Consider the following 20,962-nt stretch of genomic DNA (forward strand, 5'->3'; position numbering starts at 1 on the left):
GCCGAAGGTCGACTGCGTTGCCGGTGCTTGAAATGACGACTTTCCGAAGGCGAAGGTGGACTGGGTGGTGGCGGCAGCAGTGGTGGAGGCTGTGCTCGCCATGGGGAAGCCTCCAAACGAAGCAGTGGTTGTGTTCTGGCTGGGTGCCGTTTGCCCGAAGGCGAATACCTTCTGGTTGGCAGCTTGGGGGTCCGGCTGCGTGGAACCAAACGAGAAGGTGCTGTTACTGGAGGTTGTGGCAGCAGCAGCAGCGGAGGCGGCTGCAGCTGCTGCAGTCGTGGTGGTAGCAGCTCCAAACTGAAACGTGCTGCCTGTATTGGGGGCCTGCGCTGCAGGGGCTGAGCTGGTACTGGTTGTGGATGGTGCTGACCAGTTTCCAAACTGGGATTTCACAGCTGGCTGGGCTGCAGGCTGTGTGGTGGTGATGGAGCCGGTGGAGGCTGTGTTGGTCATGCTCGGGAACACAGATGGAGCAACTGTGGCGCTGCTTGTTAATCCACCAAACATGGAGGGTGCACCGCTTGAGGACACTGTAGATGCGGGGTTGGTGCTTGTGTAAGCTGGAGGCGGTCCAAAGCCAGAACCTACAGTGGTGCCTCCAAAGATGGGCTTGAAACTCTGGACAGGAGGTTTGCTCTCTGGGGTCGATGCAGCCGAGGAGGTGGTGGTAACGGAAAAGATGGGCTTGAACCCTGAAGCCAGCAGAGGGTTGGTGTTAATGATGGACGCCAAGCTGCTGGCCGGGGCGGCGGCGGTAGCAGTGACCGGGTTGGAGGCCGAGGAAGCAGCGGGGGTGCTGATCTGGCTCGCCAGTCCGAACAGGGTTGGTCCTGTTACAAGTGGAGTGCTGGAAGCCTTGGAGACCTGACCCAGAACCTGAGTGAAGGCAGAGGGCTGCTCCAGACCAGCGGAGGAGGACTGGGACTGGGAGGCAGGGGGGAGCTGCGGGGACATCGTAGTCGAAACCTTCAGGCCTAAGCCGCTGGGTTGTACCAGTGTGGTCGACGCAGACACTGCAGACACAAGAATGTCGATATGATAAATGGATGGATAACCGGGTTATATTGCAGGGGTGACTTCAGACGCTCGGGGATCTTACCTGTAACTGTGTTGGCAGCAGATGTGGAGCTGGCAGGAACATTGATCTTCATTTTCAGAGCCTCCAGCAGCGAGTTGGAGGCTGCAGGTGCTGTGCTGACGCTGCTGCCCGGGCTGGGATCCAGGTTGATGACTGGGATGGCGGAGCTGGAGACCGTGTGCAGAGGAGCTGCCAGAAGGCTGCTCAGGGTGGTGGTGGAGCTGCTGGAGGAGGCAGGCTGAGTGGAAGTGGTGGCTGGGGGAGAGACCGACTTCTCTGGCTCTGGAGCTAAACAACGACAAACGAGCAGACGGGTCAGAGGTGTGTGTGAATGGAGGGTAACATTAAACCGTGTTAGGAGTTAAACGGTCTATTCCTGTGGCTTCTTGTACTCACCAGGTGTCTCCAGGACCTTCTGGATCTTGCTGATGGCAGCCTTTTTCTCTTCGTCTAGGTCTTTCACAGTGATCGTGTAGCCCAGCTCCGGAGGCGGGGGCTGCAAATCAGGTTAAAACAGAGCAATGTCAGTCGCTGTAACACACGGCTGTATAAGCGAGGGTTTCTAGGAGATGACAAGGTGGAGCGCTCCTTACCAGGGAGATGTGATCGTCCCTGTGGCTGGACACCAGCTGGATCTTCCGCTTCCTCTTCCCACCACTACCAGTAGAGGCTGCTGAGGTAGTGACCGGGACCTTCGGGACTGGAGTCAGTTTGGCTGTAACATCGTCATAAAATGGACAATGAAACTAAACCCAATGATAGACTGATATTTGCCAACACATTTGCCAAAAAAAAAGAGACAAAACACATGATAGAAGTTAAAGATCGTGTAGTGAAATCTGATATTGTGACCTGACTGGGACCGTGACTTTGTTTTATTGTTTTATCTAAAAATAAAAAAAGGTATACAGATTTTTAATATTCCCTGAGTTGAGGAATCTGGACAGAAAAGAAAAAGCAGATCCCCGTTTATGCAACACGCTGCCGCCTGACGTGCATCTTATGTCAACAGCTTAACGCAGGCATACTGCAGTTAATCAGGCTTAGAGTGGACGAGTCCCACGCAGGATATAACTCTGACTGTGAGGGAGCAGAAAGCAGAGGAGAGGATTCAGAGTGCTGGAGACTGTGTGGGAGTCAGGACGCCAAACACTGGCCTGTATTTTAGGGAATGTCCAGTAATTAAGCATTTCTGGTCAGAGATCCACAAAACATTCAAAGACATATTTAATGCAAGAGTAACATTTTTTATCTTTGGAAAAGAAAGCGCCCTGAGTGAAAGTAAACTTTTCCTAAGATAAAAATGTTAAAAGAAACGAATACTGCTTGATAATCAGCCATCAGACTCCACAACGCCACAGCTCCCAGTTCCTCAAACCCCAGCAGATAAAGACTGGTTTAAAACTCCTACCTACAACGCACAAACCTTTTGCACTATTTATATTTAATTTCCACTTTAGTAGTTTAGTAGTTTTAGTTTAGTTTTAGGTCAAGGACTTGTAATTTGCCCCCATCATTTTGGGACTCCATGTCCTACTTGAACAACAAATAGTGTATATACTTTAATTTATAGTTTTTATATCTTCTAATATTAATAATATTAGCAATATTTTTACTGTGATATTCTTTGTTTTCTTGTCCTTGATTCTTTGTAATTGTTCTATTAGACAGTTTACTTTACTTTAATTTCTTCACAGAAGTGAACCAAATTCTGAGATATAACCCTACTGTGCATATTTTAATTTAGTTCTCTTACACGCCATAAAATCAAGAAGGCCTCGCAACACCCCCCATGAAACTTTGGCGACCCTTTGTGGGGGTCCCACTGAACATAAATTACATCTATCTTCAGTTTGTAAGTTATTAATAAAGTTGGTTATACTTCTTTTATCAGAACCACAAAGGCCATTTATATTAAAAGACTATGCTCCATATACAACAGTATTGTTGAGATCATTAACTTTAATAAAAGCCATAAGACCACGCTGTGAAAATACTTGATGTAATGCATTCAAAAAAGTTAAAGTATCTAAGTATTAAAAGCAAAATTTACTTAAAAGAATTAAAGATAAAAGTATCTGTCAATGTTTTACTGTTATATATGCTGCGTTTTTACTGCTGTATTTGTTTAAGGTTGAGTTAATGTTCACTACTTTATATATTATAGAATATACAGCAATGCATCATATTCTATAAAATCATATGTCTGGGTGTAAAATTTAAAATCACCAAATTTCGTGGTGTTTCCTGGTCTGGAAGGATGTGAAAAATATGAATCTAAGAACTAGTGGCAAACGTGGGACAATAGTGTCCAGATTGGGTATTTACATGTGCTTTTGAGCTTTAAAAATGCTATTTAACATCCACAAAATATAACTGAGTTTGAAATTCTAAAAGGATTTGAATTACTTTGTATAAATGTACATGTGTATCAGTACAAAATAAGTTGGAAGGTCTTGATGAAAGGTGCATTCTCTGCTATGTATTGACTTTAATTCGTAGTGAAATAATAGGCTGCACTAAACTATGTATTACAATTTGCAGAGGGGACCTGGTTCAATAAGGAATGTTAATTAAGACTTTGTAGTAAAAAAATACAGTATATTCAACTTACGGTCGCTAGCTAAGATGAAGAATGCATATAAATGTTCCTGACATTGAGTGAAATTACCTCAAGTGAAAAGAACATTTTTCCATTTGAAATAAAACACAGCTTTGTGGATATTTCACAAAATCACAAGGACATTTGCAATACAAGCGAGTGTGTTTAGTCACTACAGGTTTCCTCATAAATCTTTCCCGTACGTTTTAAAGAACCCTTATGGTTGAACAGATTGGTCAAAGCAACGTTAAGTGGTGCTACATGTACCTGAATTAATCCAAACCAACTCATTGTGAATTCATGTGAGGTTAAAGCGGTGAATTCTGCAATCTCTTCCTTATAGAGACCAATACATTAATGTGTGTTTTCTTGTATTAAAAATTGAAACACCAATACACTGCAGGTTGACAGGAATAACATTTATTGTATTTTAACTGCAATGACATTTGAACTGAGAACTGATGTACTATATAATCTGTGGTTAAACTCAAAGAAATCAGAATCTCTGTTTTTTTTTTCTAAAATCACACTTGCGATAACAAGGTCAGAGAACAGACATTTCCCAGCTGTTCTCCTTGTATTATTCTGAAATGTCACTGACACCTAGACATTTTAAGCCTTGGATTACCAAACTCATTATCCAGTATTATAAACGAGCATTATCACCACACAACAATGCCCAGTAGAGGGCACCTACTGCAACAATGGCTCATCCAAATTGCATTTCCATTGGGAATTCCAAGTTCTAACTTCAATATCCGTTTAACCTGAACAATTTTAACATTCATTCTTAAAGTAACACACATTTTTGATTCATAAAAATCACATATTTTAAATAAGTCACATATTTATGCAACCCATGCACACATAAAGGCAAAATATTTGAATGTGATCGAGTGAAATCTCAACCTCTCAGACCTGGTCGGGTTTTTCTGCTTCAGTCGTCTTTCCAACGTTACAACGACAACACAAACTTCCTGCAGAGGAGACATGATGAGATATTTATGTTGTAGAAATAGAACAGATCATTTAACAGACACAGCTTTGCAGAATACAATCACTTTAAGCATTATCAGTGAAAGGTTGTCTCACTTTAGGATGTCAGGCAGACGGGGGTCTCTATACAGGCCGTTGTGCAGGTACCCCAGAGAACCCTCAAACGACACCAGCTTTACTCGCTCTGCATTCTGGGCACTCACTGCTACCTCGTACATCTTGGGAGAGAAAGGCAGAGAAAGTTCAGTCTACCTGAAACAGAAAGTTATCCTAGCGAAGACACTTAATCAGTTATGCCACCTCAGTTGGGACTGTAGCTTACTGTGCCAGTAATACCTGCTGAGCAATGTGAATGGGAACTAAGTGATCATCCTCAGAATGAAGGAAAAGGATTGGGCTTCTCATTTTCTTCAGACTGCAGGATCACAAAAACACATATCAGGTCATAATACTATTAAAAGCATTTAATATTGACTGTTGTGTTTCAAGAAGACATACTTTTCTTCAGTAGGAAAGACGGCTTTGTTTTCTGCCCATGGCTCTTGGAAAAAGTACCCAAAGCCCGGAAATGTCCAGTAATACTTTAAACAAAAAGAAAATCAAACATTGCAAGGTTGTGTGTAAGTGTAGCAGCAGCCGTGTGAAACGAATAAACCGAATATCAAAAGTGGCACGTTTACCCAAGCGAAAGGATTACCGGGCATCTTTTGTCGTGCACTGTTGAACGCGCCCTCCAGGATCACACCATCAAAGAGCACACCTGAAAGGAAGAGGAAATAATCATTGAGATGTTGGATTTATTTCCTCTGCAAAAATTTCACTGGTAGCAAAAACCTACCTTGCTCAGTCAGTTTTACTGCTGTGTTAGTGGCCACTCTGCACAGAGATAGGAACAGCTTCAGTTTCTCCATTCAGTGTACAGTCTGAATTTACTCCTGACGGTGGCAGGTTTATTGTAGCTGTGGGATTATTTCAATCCTTTCTGTCTCAAATGTAAGATGTATTTTACTGATTACTGTCAAATAATGTATTATGTAGGCAGAAAGTAGCTAATTAAAACTATTTAAATACCTCTATAAGTTACAGTACCAGTTTCTACTTTTTCTTCTTGTGGCATGTATGTTTTCCTACATTGCCTTGAATTTGTGTCTTAAAGCTAAACATGACTGTATTGAGATCTGTCTGCAGTTTGTATCAGTTGTATATTATGTAACTAATCACTATTTTAGAGAGGTCTTTGGCTCTTAACAGTCTTTTGTTGCTGTGATGCTTTGCTGAATTCAAAGTTGTTTTACCCTCCACTGATTTCCTAATTTTGTGTTTTTGTGTGTGAAGCTCTTCTTTTCATCTGTTCAGCCATTACAGCCATCACTGCTTGTGCTAAGTATTATATCAATTAGATACAAATAGTAAAAGTAAATGCTGCAGGCTATTAATGCACATCCAAAACAATTATTACAACTGTGTACTTTAGTAAAATGCTGGGTATGGGGGGGGGGGTCTTTCCTTACGGACCCAGTGCCAAGAGAGTGTCCCCAGATGACGACCAGGCTGTTTCCACTGCGTGCTTTGACCCAGTTGTACAAGTAGAGGGCATCAGTAGTCAGACCGGCTTCAGTCGGCTCCCCGGTGGAATCTCCAAACCCTGCCAGAGTTTCTCAGATCAGCTACTGCTCGCTGACGCACCACAAAGCCACTCTTCACTGCCACCAGGTGGCAGCCACTCAGAGGGAAACTGCACTACACGCTGACCTAAACTTGAACCGTTTCTCTTTGGACTGCCTTACAACAAACAACTCATCAAGCACAACTGAAAACTCTAGGGTAATCATATGGCTGCAAATGATATTAAATCAATGTGAGAGGGTTGTGTATTATAATCAATAAGAAGGCGAAGAAGCACAGAGATGGAAAATATGTTTAGAAGAAGAGTCATAAATCTTAATTTGCACCAACCTCTGTAGTCAGGCACCAGTGCGTGGTAACCAAGTGCACTCAATACCTGTTGACACATGATGCTTATTTGTCATCAGAATGGCTACTGAGACTTTCATGCCTTTATTAGATCTCCAAAAGATTAATATGTTTGTGTTGGTGATCACTCACTTTTGCCACTCCGACCCGATGAGCGGCTGCCCTGTTGGAATGATTCACAAACAACATGTGCCAATAAACTGGTGTTTTTCAAAAAAAAAACCAAACAAATATGTCTAGCGGGGTGGCACTTTAACTATCTTCTTCTTCAGTAGCCAACTATAATACAAATGCATTATTTATCATACCTTGTGCCTGTGTTCCCATGAAGATAGATGAAAACTGGACTGCCATCGCTTAAACTGTCCTGGTACCATGCCAAGTCCTTCCCCTGTGCCTCTTTCCACTGACTTTCAGGGACAGTGTGCCTTGAGCAGTCCAAAACAATACACTCGCTTAGAGACTCAAATGATATTCGGATCATTAAAAAAGTCTTTAGCATTTTTATATCAATGCAAGAAACAGAAAAATATAGCTGACCTTGCATTGTACTCACCATACACCCAAGGAGATTCCTTCCTCTGATGTTAAGTACATGTTGATGGTGTGATTAAGGGAGAGATCAGCAGGTCGGCTGAGGTCAACAAACAACGGCACCCTGACTACAAACAGGAAAAGAAGAGAGGTGGGCCCCTTTTTTTGAGAGCAACTTGAGGATTTGCAGTACCTCCAGCAGTGAGAAAAGGGGAATTCACTTACTTCTGTGAGCATAAACAAGGTGCTGGATTAATTCTGGGAGTATTCTCAGCGAGAAAGGCACCAAAATGAAAATAACAAAGAGAGCCAATAAGCCTCCTTTCAGCCACCACCGGGACCTGAGAACAGACAGAGAGATAAAACAAATGTGGTTAAAGACCATCTTACTATTATCTTACATATCTTAGGTCAGTAAAGGCAGATGAGCCTTTTTAGGGGCCCTTGAGAAGTCTCCAAGTGACTCAAATATTTGTTGTTTTGTGATTTTTATAACTAAGCCAAACAAGAACAGACTGAAATAAACCATTAAGCACCCTTCTTCAGAGCCAGCTCACACTCTCTGATCAACACGTCCAATTTAAACAAGTGTTACAACACCAAATCCACACTACGGCAACATTGGAAAAGTTTCACTACCACCTCTTCTTATCACCCACTTAAATATCTGACTTCTGCTGCAACTCTGATCCATTTTGGCTGCAGAGGTAAATGTGAGGTGCTCAGGATGGAAATCACAAATCACTTTGCAGATTCAAATCACTTTCCTAAGCGGAGCCGTCACATCACCATTCAAATGCGCCTCAGTGTCTACGTTAGTAAGTAAATGCATCACCGTTTATACGGCCCAGCGTTCACTGCTGATTCTGACGGTCTTCAGTTCAACAGTACGTTTTGTGTCTGTTGCTGGTCCAAGCTGTCACATTAGGTTAAGTACAAAACTAGCCTATTACAAGCAATGCACATAATAATACACTAGGTTAATAACATAAGGTTAATAGCTTAGCAGCCTATTATTTCTGACAGTTATCAGATTAGGGTTGTTTCTGTGGCTTTCACAAGGAAGGTACGTACTGTGAATCTCCGCTGAGCTCTCAATGGCGCTCTGAGTCGCCAATGAGAGGAGCTCTACTGCTAAAATCTACTGTTTCAGTCAGTTAAAGTGGGTATTTAGTAACACCTGAGAATGACCATGCAGTGGATAACTTTCCTTGACTTGTGCAAAAAGAACCACAGCTCCATGCTGGCAGATTTGACAACAGATGTAGAGAACATGGCAATGTACACTCAGGCCCATTGGCACATACAATACAGAGCTGCTTGCACACATGTCCGACCAGTCTGTGGTTGTAGCATTAATATGGAAACATTAATATGGGAGAGAAGAACTGAATAATCTAATCGAGCAGGCAGGCTGTCATTGGAGTCCGTCTTGAATCCCTCGAGGCAACAGCAGAAGAGAGGATGCTATTCAGACTTCTGCCAATTAATGGACAATACATCCCACCCCCTCCATTAACACTCTAATCAGCCAGAAGAGCCCTCTTAGTCCAAGACTGATTTCTCCACACAGCTCGAGGGAAACGTATAGGAGGTCATTCATTTCAGCAGCCATCAAACTGTCGCCTCATCCGTCCAGAGTTCACACTTTTACTTTACTATTAGCTTCCAAAGAAAGTCCGAAAAGCTCAAACCAGATTTTTAATGACGGCACAACTGCAGTGTGATGTAAGGCAACTTTTGTTTTATTGGACAGCTACTCTACTGAGCGAGTATCTGCTAGATGCTGGATAAGTGCTCATTTGTTGGTGTAATTTACCGAATAACTCAGGTTTACAACCAAAACTTGATGATAATTGATGACTTTAACTAAAGTTTAGTGTTATTTATTCTCAGACCTTGATGTTAAATCAAATTCACGACACACCTCCCTGTGTCCTTTAGTGTCCTTTTCACTAGGGTTGTTTACCTTTTTAATACATGCACATTTCAAACATGTTTTATATTCATTAATAAGTATTTGACACAGCTTTTGCACCACATAATTTCACATTACTCTAGGCAATATTTAGGATGTACTTTCACTATTGTATCTTGCTCTACCATATATTGTCCAGTACCAACAGCAAAAATATCTATTATTTAATCATTTGTACTATCACTACCTCTGGATACAACTGTGATGAGCTCTTTCTGTATTTTTAAAAGGAAAATAAAGACCTTTCTCTTTAATCTGGCTGTTATATGCTTAGTTTTAAGTTTTAATCATTGGTTTTTACATTATTTTGGACCTCCTGAATGTTATTTATTGTTCCTTTTTGGTTAAATTGTGCTATGTGAAGCACTTCGAGCTGCATGTTGTCTTCTGACCTGCAGGGTTGTTAAATGTTCCTTTTTATTAGCTGCTAGCTTAACCCTTAGGAACCCATGGTGACACATGTGTCACACACACTTTAAATTACCTTGAATCTTCCAGATACAGCTTTATGTCAAGTGACATCTACAAAGCATCCTGGTGTGGTGGTCATATGACATTCATGTCATGTGACTGTGACTGGAAAGTGTCCCATCCAAAATGTGGGTGTGACCATAGACATATAAATGGGTGTGACTGAAATGACTGAAATGATGAGGGAAGTAGGTAAATTCAAAAAGCTTGTTTTTTGTTACTAAGATAAGTTTAAACCCATTTAACAATTATAATACCTTAATGGTATGTCCTGTATTGCATTTAATCTGTTCTGACCATATTTCCTGAACAGAATCATATAAAACAAGTTACGGGAATGTCGCTGTGACGTATAGGTCTGATGTGACGTCTGTGTCACAATAACAAGAAAGGCAATAAGCCCCTCAATTAATTTCACTGTTTCAAATATTTACAATTAATATATGCCCTGCTGTTCAATTTAAAGAATATCTGAAGAGATATATACACAAAATAATGTCAAATGATTAAGGTATTAATGACTTATATGTCACAAAACAAATATTTGACATAAAAAAACAAACATCAGAAATGATGTCCTATGAGTTTTCACTTGGTCTGTGGTATATCCCAACTAACCTTCCTTCAAGGAGAAATGGGCCCTCTGGGTTCTTATGGGTTACTATAAACACCATTCAGAATCACTGTAACACATAAGTTACAAATAATGACTAACTTGGTTGTTCGGGGAGTTGATATTATGTGCACAGAGGGATCTTTCTGCAGATATAATTCATATTACGAGCTGTTCCTCACGCTTGAGTCAACAGCTGTTAGTTGTAAACGAATGATTAGTGGAGCTAACTCACGGCTCTGTCCTCTGGACTCTGGCAGACCTCTGAACTTTGCTGGTTGTGGAGGAAGAACCATCCTGTTTAACGACCCGGTTCCTCACCATAACGTCAGTATTAGTCACGGAAATAAACTTTAATATATATATATATATCTAACTATATTCAATCGTCTGGCCCCCGTCAAGCAGTTTGTTATCGGTTAACAACAAGTTTTGATCAAAGTGCAGTTTTAATCGGGGGAGGAACCTGGGTTTTTTAAGGTGGCACCGCTTTACATACAGTATATCTTATAGCAAATATTCTATGTTAAACATGGCGCCACCTTAAATACAACAAACATAACATTGTTAACTGCTAACCAGTTCCTGTTATTGTACCAACAAATGTGATACCATCTTGTACTGGTCTGAAAGTTATGTGACACAAAAAATATCTTGCAATGCAATTAAAAGTTGCATAAAATATAATTTTTTAATTTGTTTATTTTTTTAAAAAAAAGGGACAATGTACATTAATTAGTACATTAACGTACCAGATTTAGCCACACAGGGTTATTTTTCATCTGCAGTCCCTGGCAGGTTGATGGCATATCAGACACATTAAAATAAAATATACGAAAAAGCACATAAGCACAGATAAAATCCCATAAATACAGACAAAATCACATAAGCACAGATAAAATCCCATAAATACAGACCAAATCACATAAGCACAGATAAAAGCACATAAGAACAAACAACAGGAACACAATGGCCATACTGATTTCTCCTATATGTCCAAACCAAATGACACATAAAGGGAATTACAGGAAAGCAGAGAAAAGCACATAAGCACAGACAATTACAGAAGTACTACTCCAGATTGTGACAGCACATTTGATTGTTCAGTAACCACAGTTTTATAGATTTGAGTTGAGAGACAGGAGAAGGCTAACTACACAAAGGTACTTTATGTCTAGGAAAATACGTTTATACGAAAATACGAAATATTTCATATTTCAGACACTGTATTAAGGCCGAAACCTCACTTCCATCATACCAACAAAGTAGAGCTCTACCTACAGCTGCCAACAATGTTTCATAAAGCATCAAAGTGGTATGAGGTATGTCCTCGGGTAAACAACAATGAGGATGATATGGGAAAAAGACCTGGGCTGTACATTTGATGAAGCAATATGGGAGCGGATTCCTTCCAATGATAAAAAAAAAATACACCAGAGAAGCCAGAGGCAAATGTATTCAATACAAAATACTTCACAGATATTACTAAACCCAGCACGACTAAATAAAATGGGTTTAAGGTCACCAAGGTTACGGTATGTCTCCTCGGGGATAATACTACAGCACCACAGTTGAGTACATTTTCATTTAGAGTATTAACAGCTGGATCAATAACACGTTCTCAGCTGATTCTTAGATGTTGGAAAATGTGGAGGGAACAAATGATTGGTTAAGAAACAAAGGGTTTACATTATTGTAACCAAATATCTGTCTGTTGGTTTCCTGGCTGTTTTTTGTTTTTGTCTTTTTTGTTCATGTTCACAGGACAAGATAATAAATAACAGTAACAGTCTGTGCACCAGTAGGAGATGATTGTAGAAGTAGAACTTGGTGGCAGTCACTGAAGGCTTTTAATGAGTATTAAAATGATCATATCCTGGCCTGTGAAAATACCATACAAGGGAATACAAAGGTACTTCCTTTAATTCAGTGGTTCCCAACCTTTTTCCTTAAGGGACCTATTTTTTATCATTGAGTAAACTGACGACCCCTGGCCCCTCTATCCATATTTTATGGGTTTTACATATTATATGTATGCAATGAACCCAAATAGTGAACACAATAACTGCAGGAAGTCCAACAATTTTGATGAATTTTGAGCAATTATTTCCTGTAAGCATCAGATATGAGGGTTTTCTTGATATTTTTAGTAACTTCTTATACAATTCTCTGTGTGTATAATGTATTTAGTTATTTTGTAATATGCTTCTTTTTTTTTGACAAATTCAGTGTTTTATTCTCCCTGACGCTTGACCTATTGTTCTATTATCTCTCTGTAGTTTTAACTGCATATTTGTCTGATGCAGGACAAGGCTGTCTTGAAAGTTTATATCTTGAATAATAATCTAAACTTTGGCGGGTCACAGCTTTAAGTGGTCATCTATCTACATCTGATTTTGTTTGGAGTCCCCAATGCCATTATCTACCATATCCAATCTGTGGATACATTTATACATATTAATTTAATGTTGGCACAGATTTGCAAACATGCTACAAACAGTACCAAACCTTGGTGCACACAGCAGTCACCTCAAGCCTCCAACTACACCATATGTGCGTGATACACAGGGGCAATTTTACTCCGAGACCTTGACAGAACGGTTTAGCACATACGTACTTTATGTACAAGCATGCCACTTGGATTAAACCTGATTAAATTCACATTAAATCATTAATTTTCTTGAATGAAATTGGATGTCCAAGTCTGCAGCACATGAGGAGCACATACTGATCACTGAGTGTCTGGTAGGTTTTTCCATTACAGAGAGCAATATGTTTCATATTTCTGGCAGCACAGTGGTGGTGTGTTCGGAATAAATAGCAATATAATCCTCCATGGGAATAAACAAAGGAAGAACTGTCTGGGAGGTTAACATGAGCAGCGATTATTGCATCAAGCCTGACATGTTTTGGCTCGAATAGCAGTAATACATTCAAATAATAATTTTCACATCTACTTTATTGCACATATTTTGGGAATGAAACCATTGGGGGGAAAAAAAATCACAAAATCTCATTCATTTTCAATCAAAACAGACTTGAATTGAATATAATCTGAATGCTCTGGTATGAGAAGGACATCTGAGAGGACAAAAGCCACCAGGGCTACACACACAAAGAAAAGAGCAGCATCTATAGAAACTCCTCACAGTGTTTGACAGGTGATCTTTGGGACACACAGCAGAGCAATGAGCCCTTAGGACAAAGAAAAGTATCACCAAAATAAATAAAGAGGATCTCACGGATGACTTCTTCAAGAACTGTGTGGCTCTGGATATATGGGTGACCCAGCAGAGAGGACATTCGCTGTAGTGGAGCCCTCTGGTAGCTGATGGGTCAGGTACACACCAAAAGTCATCTATAAATGTATAAAACAACAGGCAAAGTGATTTATGTTGTCATGCCCCATGCACTTCACATAGCTACACACATAGCATCTACATGTACAAGCAGCAGTTGTTTTCGGCTGACCTTCCCGGTGCGGCAGGCTGACAGAGACATTAACGGCTCTTTTGTTTTGGTCCCAGTGTCCTGGTCCACTCCAACCATCTGGCATCTTCCACACTGACCTGTGACCTTTTAGGTTAATCCCACAGGGAGCACATTCATATTTTTGTTTTTAGAGAAAATTCGCTTTTTAGTGCATTTGAAGATTTCATCATTCATCTCAAAGTGTCAGCTCACCACAAATCGAGTGTTGCCAATAATCAAGTGTGACCAATTATCCTCCTCAAATGGTTCTACTCCAGCGATGACTAAATTGGCTCGGAAGCGGCTAATGACATTCTGTGTGTCAAGAAGGTGATCGTCCTCAGAATCGTCCTGTCTGAGGAAGGGAATGTGGAAATGGCATGTTATTCTGTACACAAATCATCCACTGTAATGTAAATGTGTGGGCGTCTACGCATCCTGATGTTTTTTCACCAGAGCGTCGCATATTTTGAATAACACATCATGTGTCCAAACCTGCTGCTCATTAGTTTCTGAATGAGCTCCACACTGGCACGGTTGATCATGAGATACTGAGCTTCATTCACCAGGGAGAGAGACGAGGAGGTGGCAGCTAGGAGGAAAAGACTTTATATTACCCCAATGATTTAATTGATTTGAGAAAAAAAAATAAAAAATTCTGATCTCTGGTTCGAGCCGTCTGCATCCTAAAACAGCCAAACTGAGCTTCTATCGTGATACAGAGGGTAGAAAATGTGTGACTTTTGTAAATTTGTCAATACTCATCAAAATGTGCACTCACGATTCAAAATACATTAAATATGGGTGGGTGTCACTGTGTATGTAATTTTATACAGCAATATCAATCTCAACTTTTAAGCCAACAAGAAGTCCTTGAAATGCTCTGAAAATGTAAATTTAAACATTTACAATTCAATGACAACCGGGCAAACGCCATCTGCTGAGAAAGATTGTGTGATACAATCAAAATCTCAAGAACGGCTACTAAATGGATCTTGTGATGAGATTGTTTCGTCAAATATCGATATCCAGTATACTGTGATATAGTACTTATGTTAGAGATTAAATTTATAAACAGTTTATACATAAAATAGCCAGATGGGAATATGCTCACACAGTAAATGAAACACCACAAAAATAATTCATCATATTGATGCTAAAAAAATTTAATAATGCCATTCAGAAGTGCTGCTCATAGATGTAACAGAGCCAGCGAAGGCCTAATGTGGTTATAGATATTAAAGAGGCACTCTGATTTTACCCACAAGGGTCTGTTTAGTTGTCACGAGGAGTACTACTCAGCCTGTGAACACAGTTGTATAATGTCTTCTGTGGCGCCGGAGGAAGCTTTCTAAAGGCTGAGAGAATTACCTTGATTATGTCATCAGGGTAAGCTCATCTCAGTATGAACCATTGGGTTGTGGGGTTACTGTTTTGAAGCAAAAAATCTCCCTGCCAAAGATTTTCTGTCAAGACTTAATTATCACTTATCATATGTTATAATAAACAATTATCTTTATCTTGTTCCAAATATGTTCATATGGATATTAACAAAAATAAAAGTGACAATAATGTCAGTGTTTGTTCAAGTCTGCATTCATATGTCTACTATCACAACTATTTCAACCATTTATTCATTGATTTCAGTTATATCAACCTTAGTACCTATAGTATTGTAGCAATTGATTCCTTACTTGTATTTATCTATTTCAACCATTTAGCCATTTATGTTACACTGTTTCAACTTCCCTGCTTGCTTGCTAATCATTTGAAAGCACTCTTAATCACAAGAGGTGGTGTTAAAGCTGATCCTATTTGGGGACATTTTAAATCACAGTTTCTACTTTTTTGAAAGTAATTGAGTTACTCACAAACTTTCCACCTACCTGGGACACAGCTACCCTTGGTTGGAAATCAATATGTCATTACAACACCCACCCTCAACCTGAATTTCACCAGATTTCTTTTACACAATAAACTGGTGTTTTTAAACAGTGTAACTGCAAAAGCAGACAAGGAAATTTCCAAATTCCAAGGGACCAGAAGGGAATACAAGGTCACAGCAACAACTAGTTAGTGTAGTATTAGCAGGAAATGTGACCTTGCATTGCCCGTGTACAGTATGACAGATAACTCCAAGGTTCACAAATAGGTGAAATGCTAATATAGCTACCTCCACTAGGCCTCTTCTTCATGCCTCGGGTAAAATCAGGACTTTGTCTTATCAGGCGACAGGGCTGTCCAAGAAAGTCTGAGAGCCACGATGCTGCCTCATCCCCACAGTCGACAGTCTCCACCCTGGAAAAAAGAGGAGGATTATGTTGTGGAGGCCCCCGTGGGAAATCTACAGAGTTTGATGCTGCTTACTATTTGGTGCGACAGTTAATCCAAGAAACACTAGATGAATAGCTTTTTGTTAACTTGTGACTAGTCATCCAGGTATGTGAGGAGATTAATATTGTCTCTTGCTCATTGCTTGTTTTTCCATTAAAAATAGCAAATAACAGACTTTCATATAAAACTGAGACCATGAGGCCCTAAAATGCCATTCCCTGTAGAAAGGTAGGGAGAGAAAGCACTGATATGAGTGAAAAATACACAACAAATGATATGTGTCACAGTGTTTCCTGCAGCTGCTGCTGTCAGATGTTTTAACATTGCCAACTCACCTGTCACCACAAACTTTACTCTGACACACTGGATAGCTTCTGTGCATTTCAGTGCTGTTTTCCAGGGGAACCGAAATGGTATCCATCCCTGCAGGGCAATGTGAAAAAATATAAACCCTCTAACAAACAGAATTTATAGCAGAAAATACGGCTGATTGAAATTTCTTCTGGTTAAGCGGTGTGTTTATTTTCAGTGAGCCGCTGACAGAATGTCTGACCTGATGCCTGCAGGAGCAATTTGTTTGAGGGCAGGTGGACTTGTGGGCGAATGAGGCATAAAGGGGGCACTCTCTTCTGATTCAGGCACACGCTGTTTCCATTCACCACCATCCAGCCTCTGTCATACAGTAAACCCTGCGGTCCCACTGGCCAGTCGTGCACCTGCATAAAGAACAGTGCCGAATTAAATCAAAACAGAGACAGACAGAAAAATTGAGACTGAGACAGAAATAAGTGAAAGGAATAAATGTTTGGTTTATCCTCAAACCTCATATGCTGCACATGATTTGATGGGATATATGTAGATGTTGGTCAGAGTATAAGCCTCCCCGTGGCTGTTTGAGTCTCTGAGTCTAAATCCCCTCAGTGATGCTTCTGTAGGCTTCTCCTTTTCATCTGCTTTAAATATTTCTCCATTAGCGATTTTGATTGGATAATGTTCGTTTGAGCCCCGGGACGCTGCTGTGGCTGTTTTTAACTCCTCCAGTCTCACTTGGTCCAACGCGAGTGGTTTCTCTACAAAGCAGTCGGCAACAAAGTTCAGAAACTTTTGACAGTCTTCAAATGTTGACATGTAGCCAAACGACACGCGAACAGATCCGGTCGGCTGGCCGTCCACCAGGTCGATGCTGTCTCCGCAGACGTGGCCGGCCTTGAAGAGAAAAAGACAATGTTTTATTCTACCTAACACATGCCCCCTTAACAGACTGTGACATTTTTCCTATTCCTTGATCTCTTACCTGCAAGTTTCTCCTCATCTGCTGATTGGTGATCCCGAGGAAGGACTGACAGGCCCCGGTGTTACAGAAGCAACCCGTGCGCACGTGTATATTGTACAGACTGGCCATTCTGTCAACCTGAGGACAAAAGAGGAATCGTTTTAATATTTACCAGCTCTGTCTACGCAGTAATTAAACAGTGAAATGGAAATAAATCATATTTATTGAATGCACCTGAGAATACCCAATTATCTGTCCATGAGAATCCTTGAGGTTGAAGTTTAGGACAGCGCCCTGTGTGCTTGGACTCTCAAACTGGCCTTCAGTGTATATCTTAGCCACTGGTCGCCCGTTGCCATGGCAAACACTTGACAGCAGCATGTAAGTGTAGCGTGCCAAGCCAAACGTGTGCTGTTGGATGTTGTGCATGCCCCCTGAAGACACAAAAAGGGAAGAAGACAAGAATGCTGCTGATGTTAACCTGTATCATTCTGAACAACTTGCATATTCATTGTTACAGTACCTGTGATCCTGTAAAGAGCTTCAAAACCGTGATTTACCGCAATGATGTCCAAAAAAGAGACAGTGCCATCTTCAAATCTTTATCAGGGAGAAGGAAAATATTGCATTTTAGAATAAGGATGCAGGAGCTGTACAACAACTGTGAGCTTTCAGAGAATATCTGGGATTTGGCAGGCTTGTACAGTACTATACCTGTCAGAAATGTTTGCCGCATGCACATAATAATCTTCTCCAGAAAGGTAAGCTGCTGCTGTGCCTCCTCCAAAATAAGTCTTTTTTAGTATGCATGCTGCGTCGTTACGGACAAGAAGAGCCCCCAGACCTGTAGGGAAGCCAAACATCTTGTAGAAAGAGATGGGAATGAAATCAGCAGGGCACTCCTGTAGGTTTAGAGGGGAGCAGCTGACATGAGCGGCAGCATCAAGCAGCACAAACCAGCGGCCTTGGTGGTCACATGCTGGGTAAAGGCGTCTTGCCTGGATGCCTTTCACATGGCTAAGGGGATACTTCCTTCCAGAGAAGTTGCTCTGTGCTGGGTAGCAGAAGAGGTGCGGCGTCTGGCAAACAACATCGTCACCTTCAGTCTCAGCCTTTGCCCTGTTTTCCACTTCCTGCGGCGAGACAGGCAGGGTAACTACACCCTGGCCAGAAGTCAGTCCTCTGATGCCAACTACAGAGGTATGGCTGTCAGTGAGGTAGCAGAAGTGACTCCCCACTTCGCTCTCAGTCTGCGGGCTCCAGGGAAAGCTCTCAGCCACTAATTTGAGAGCGGCTGTACAACCAGAAGTGAAAATCACAGAGTACTCCTCAGGGGTGGCGTTAAAATGCTGCAATACCCTGTAAGAAAATGTTCTGTTTTTTCACTCATTTGATCCAGCAAAGTCCCATTCAAAGGAGTCACATGTGCCAATTATAAAGGCCTCTGAGGGCATGAATAGACTTTACCTGTATCTGACCCTCTCCACTGTGTCATGTGTCAATCTGCTGCTGGGGTTATGGCTGTGAGGGTTTCCTGTTGGGACATATAACGGTACTTAAACGCATTGAATTTTATGAGTGAATAAAAAAATAATATTTTTATGTGATTTCTCTCACCGTATACGTTCCTTGAAATGTCCTGGAAGTAGTCCCTGATCAGAGACTCAGGGTACAGAGTAGTTGCTGCATGATCCAGATATGTTATCCCTGTTTACAATGAAAGAACAGCCATGTAAGGTCAGCTTACTGCAGCAACCAGGGGCGGACCTAAAACACGTCTGACCAGTTTGGTGTCAATTTTAATTTTTATTAATTTTATTAATAACATGTTAAAAAAAATGGAAATTAACACTTTCTATTCAGTGCTTTACTAATGGGCCACAATAATGTAATGTTTATGAGTTCAAGTATATTAATTTGTGGTCTTTTCCATGCAAATACTGATATATGTGATTATTTGCAGTTAAATCAGGATATTATATATTAGTGCCACACCTTAAAGGACCGCCGTTTAGGATTGAGTGGCATCTAGTTTCAGATTTCAACTAACTGAACACTGCTCGAGTCTGTATTTGACAACCTGGGAATGAGAACAGCCTGTGAAGTGTGTCGGAGAAACTACGGTGGCCCTGAAACTCTATCTACAGCCAGTGTTTGGTTTGTTCGTTCTAGGCTACTGGCAGACTCCATGGAGGGCCAGGGGCGTTTCCAAAGTGGGGGCTTATCCTTACCTCTTGCACTCTGCACTGTCTTTCAGAGGCTGTAACAGGTATCAACTGTAAGGTATCATATAGAACTAGATGCTGTAACGCATCCAGTGGTACCAACCATGTCATGCTAGCATGTCGGGAAGAGGATAAATGACACTCCAAAGTTAGGCAAGATTTAAGAACTGGAAAAACAGGCATGGCCATTATCAAAGAGATCCCTTGACCTAGATATCTGAATGAAAAGGGGTTCAGTACTAACACACAAGTTTCCCCTTTGCAGACATTCCCACTTTAAGCTAATCTCATGCATAAACCATGCATTTTTTATTTTTTTTTGCATATGGTATAAAAGTTTTATTTTCGCCTAGTCTATTTGAATATTTCTGCATACTAGGGTCCCTGAACAGTATCTGAATCACATAAAGTGGGAATGATGGAAAGCTGTGACACATACTTCATGTCACCCCTGCAGAAGTCACTTGTGCCACCCTACTCAAAAACATCTGGAAACGCCCCTGCCTGCAGCATCTGTAGATAAAAACATCTCACTCTAACTGAAGGAAAACATAATGATTCCTTATCCATTGATATCCATTTCTGCCAATAGCTCCCCACTGGGCCTTTTAATGCCACCTTATGGCCACCCTATGAACATTTCTCTAGATCCGCCCCTGCTTCCAACTTCCCTGTCCCTGCCACTCATGACTGAACTCAATCGTTACCTTTAATCCGTGGGAACTCGCGCTCAATCACGCCTTGAAAGTCCTCCCCATAACCGTACCGACTCCAGACCTGCTCGAAACTTTTAAAAGTGCACAGCGTTTGGAAATCCATCGATCGAGAGACAGACAGTACAGCCGGAGAGACAGACAGTACAGCCGGAGACACACCGCCGAGCACACAACTGCTTTTATGCTCAATGACTTGATGTTTTCAGGGTCTGAAGTCCGCGAGCAGCAGCTGAGCCTTTATAGCTGGAGACTGTTTACTGCTGTGGCCATGTTGACATATGAGAAGTCCCCAACTCCCACACGGTTTGGTCACTAGTTGTAATAACTGCTCTGTAATCATGTGATTTTTACTATCTCCGCCCCCCCTCACAACTTTTAACCTTCATAGTTTATATCAAACTGACATGGCACAAAAACAGAGAGAGAGAGGAAGAGTAAAGTTACAATGTAATTAGGATAAATTATTGTTTCACATGTAAAATATTCATATATGGCCCTACAGAGTTGGGATAGTGTTGTAACTAATTATTATATATATTATTATTTTGGGGGGGTAACTGTAATTATTACTGGAATTTATTAGTAATTAGTTACACTACTAGTTACTGGGGAAAGTAATATTATTACTAGTAATGTGTTACTGCCCAGCACTGAAAATATGTATATGGACACATATTCATATAAATATGTTTGTATA

At 41.0% G+C, this 20,962-nt stretch overlaps 3 protein-coding genes across 3 annotated transcripts; all 3 read right to left on the bottom strand.

Moving 5' to 3' along the window:
- On the bottom strand, positions 1-2,077 carry LOC118329560 (nuclear envelope pore membrane protein POM 121-like; the record flags this gene model as incomplete). Its single annotated transcript, XM_035663783.1, is given in 5 exon segments — positions 1-1,013; positions 1,100-1,366; positions 1,475-1,574; positions 1,672-1,824; positions 2,072-2,077. Coding segments are annotated over 5 exon segments (1,539 nt in total), but the record flags the coding sequence as incomplete, so codon positions are not given.
- Positions 2,078-4,094: 2,017 nt separating this feature from the next.
- On the bottom strand, positions 4,095-10,670 carry si:ch211-117n7.7 (uncharacterized protein LOC751622 homolog). Its single transcript, XM_035663654.1, has 13 exons — positions 10,482-10,670; positions 7,410-7,525; positions 7,207-7,312; positions 6,959-7,078; positions 6,783-6,813; positions 6,633-6,678; positions 6,192-6,321; positions 5,515-5,552; positions 5,357-5,436; positions 5,175-5,257; positions 5,013-5,091; positions 4,773-4,894; positions 4,095-4,657 (listed from the first exon to the last, which is right to left on the bottom strand). The coding sequence occupies exons 1-13, from the start codon at positions 10,568-10,570 to the stop codon at positions 4,636-4,638; spliced, it is 1,062 nt and encodes a 353-aa protein (XP_035519547.1). The 5' UTR covers positions 10,571-10,670; the 3' UTR covers positions 4,095-4,635.
- A 254-nt stretch (positions 10,671-10,924) lies between these two features.
- On the bottom strand, positions 10,925-20,555 carry mocos (molybdenum cofactor sulfurase). The gene is made up of 15 exons (XM_035663655.1): positions 20,257-20,555; positions 18,942-19,031; positions 18,792-18,858; positions 18,039-18,683; positions 17,848-17,924; positions 17,559-17,758; positions 17,346-17,462; positions 16,874-17,257; positions 16,605-16,767; positions 16,387-16,474; positions 15,891-16,015; positions 14,213-14,309; positions 13,931-14,072; positions 13,718-13,822; positions 10,925-13,604 (listed from the first exon to the last, which is right to left on the bottom strand). The coding sequence occupies exons 1-15, from the start codon at positions 20,366-20,368 to the stop codon at positions 13,500-13,502; spliced, it is 2,517 nt and encodes an 838-aa protein (XP_035519548.1). The 5' UTR covers positions 20,369-20,555; the 3' UTR covers positions 10,925-13,499.
- Positions 20,556-20,962: the final 407 nt, after the last annotated feature.

Source organism: Morone saxatilis, unplaced genomic scaffold (genome assembly GCF_004916995.1).
Source record: "Morone saxatilis isolate NCDOM2014 unplaced genomic scaffold, NCSU_SB_2.0 Contig19, whole genome shotgun sequence".
NCBI classification, from domain to species: Eukaryota; Metazoa; Chordata; class Actinopteri; family Moronidae; genus Morone; species Morone saxatilis.

Bases quoted from the DNA above. Each gene is read 5' to 3' on its own strand.
- si:ch211-117n7.7 (XM_035663654.1), bottom strand. From the start codon at position 10,570: ATGGTGAGGAACCGGGTCGTTAAACAGGATGGTTCTTCCTCCACAACC. The intron at 5,437-5,514 runs GTAGGTTTTTGC...TCTTCCTTTCAG, and splicing joins AGTAAAACTGACTGAGCAAG to GTGTGCTCTTTGATGGTGTG. The intron at 5,258-5,356 runs GTAAACGTGCCA...TTTTGTTTAAAG, and splicing joins CCGGTAATCCTTTCGCTTGG to TATTACTGGACATTTCCGGG.
- mocos (XM_035663655.1), bottom strand. From the start codon at position 20,368: ATGGATTTCCAAACGCTGTGCACTTTTAAAAGTTTCGAGCAGGTCTGG. The intron at 17,759-17,847 runs GTACTGTAACAA...TTGTGTCTTCAG, and splicing joins AGCTCTTTACAGGATCACAG to GGGGCATGCACAACATCCAA. The intron at 13,605-13,717 runs GTCAGCCGAAAA...ATACATTTATAG, and splicing joins CAGCCTGCCGCACCGGGAAG to ATGACTTTTGGTGTGTACCT.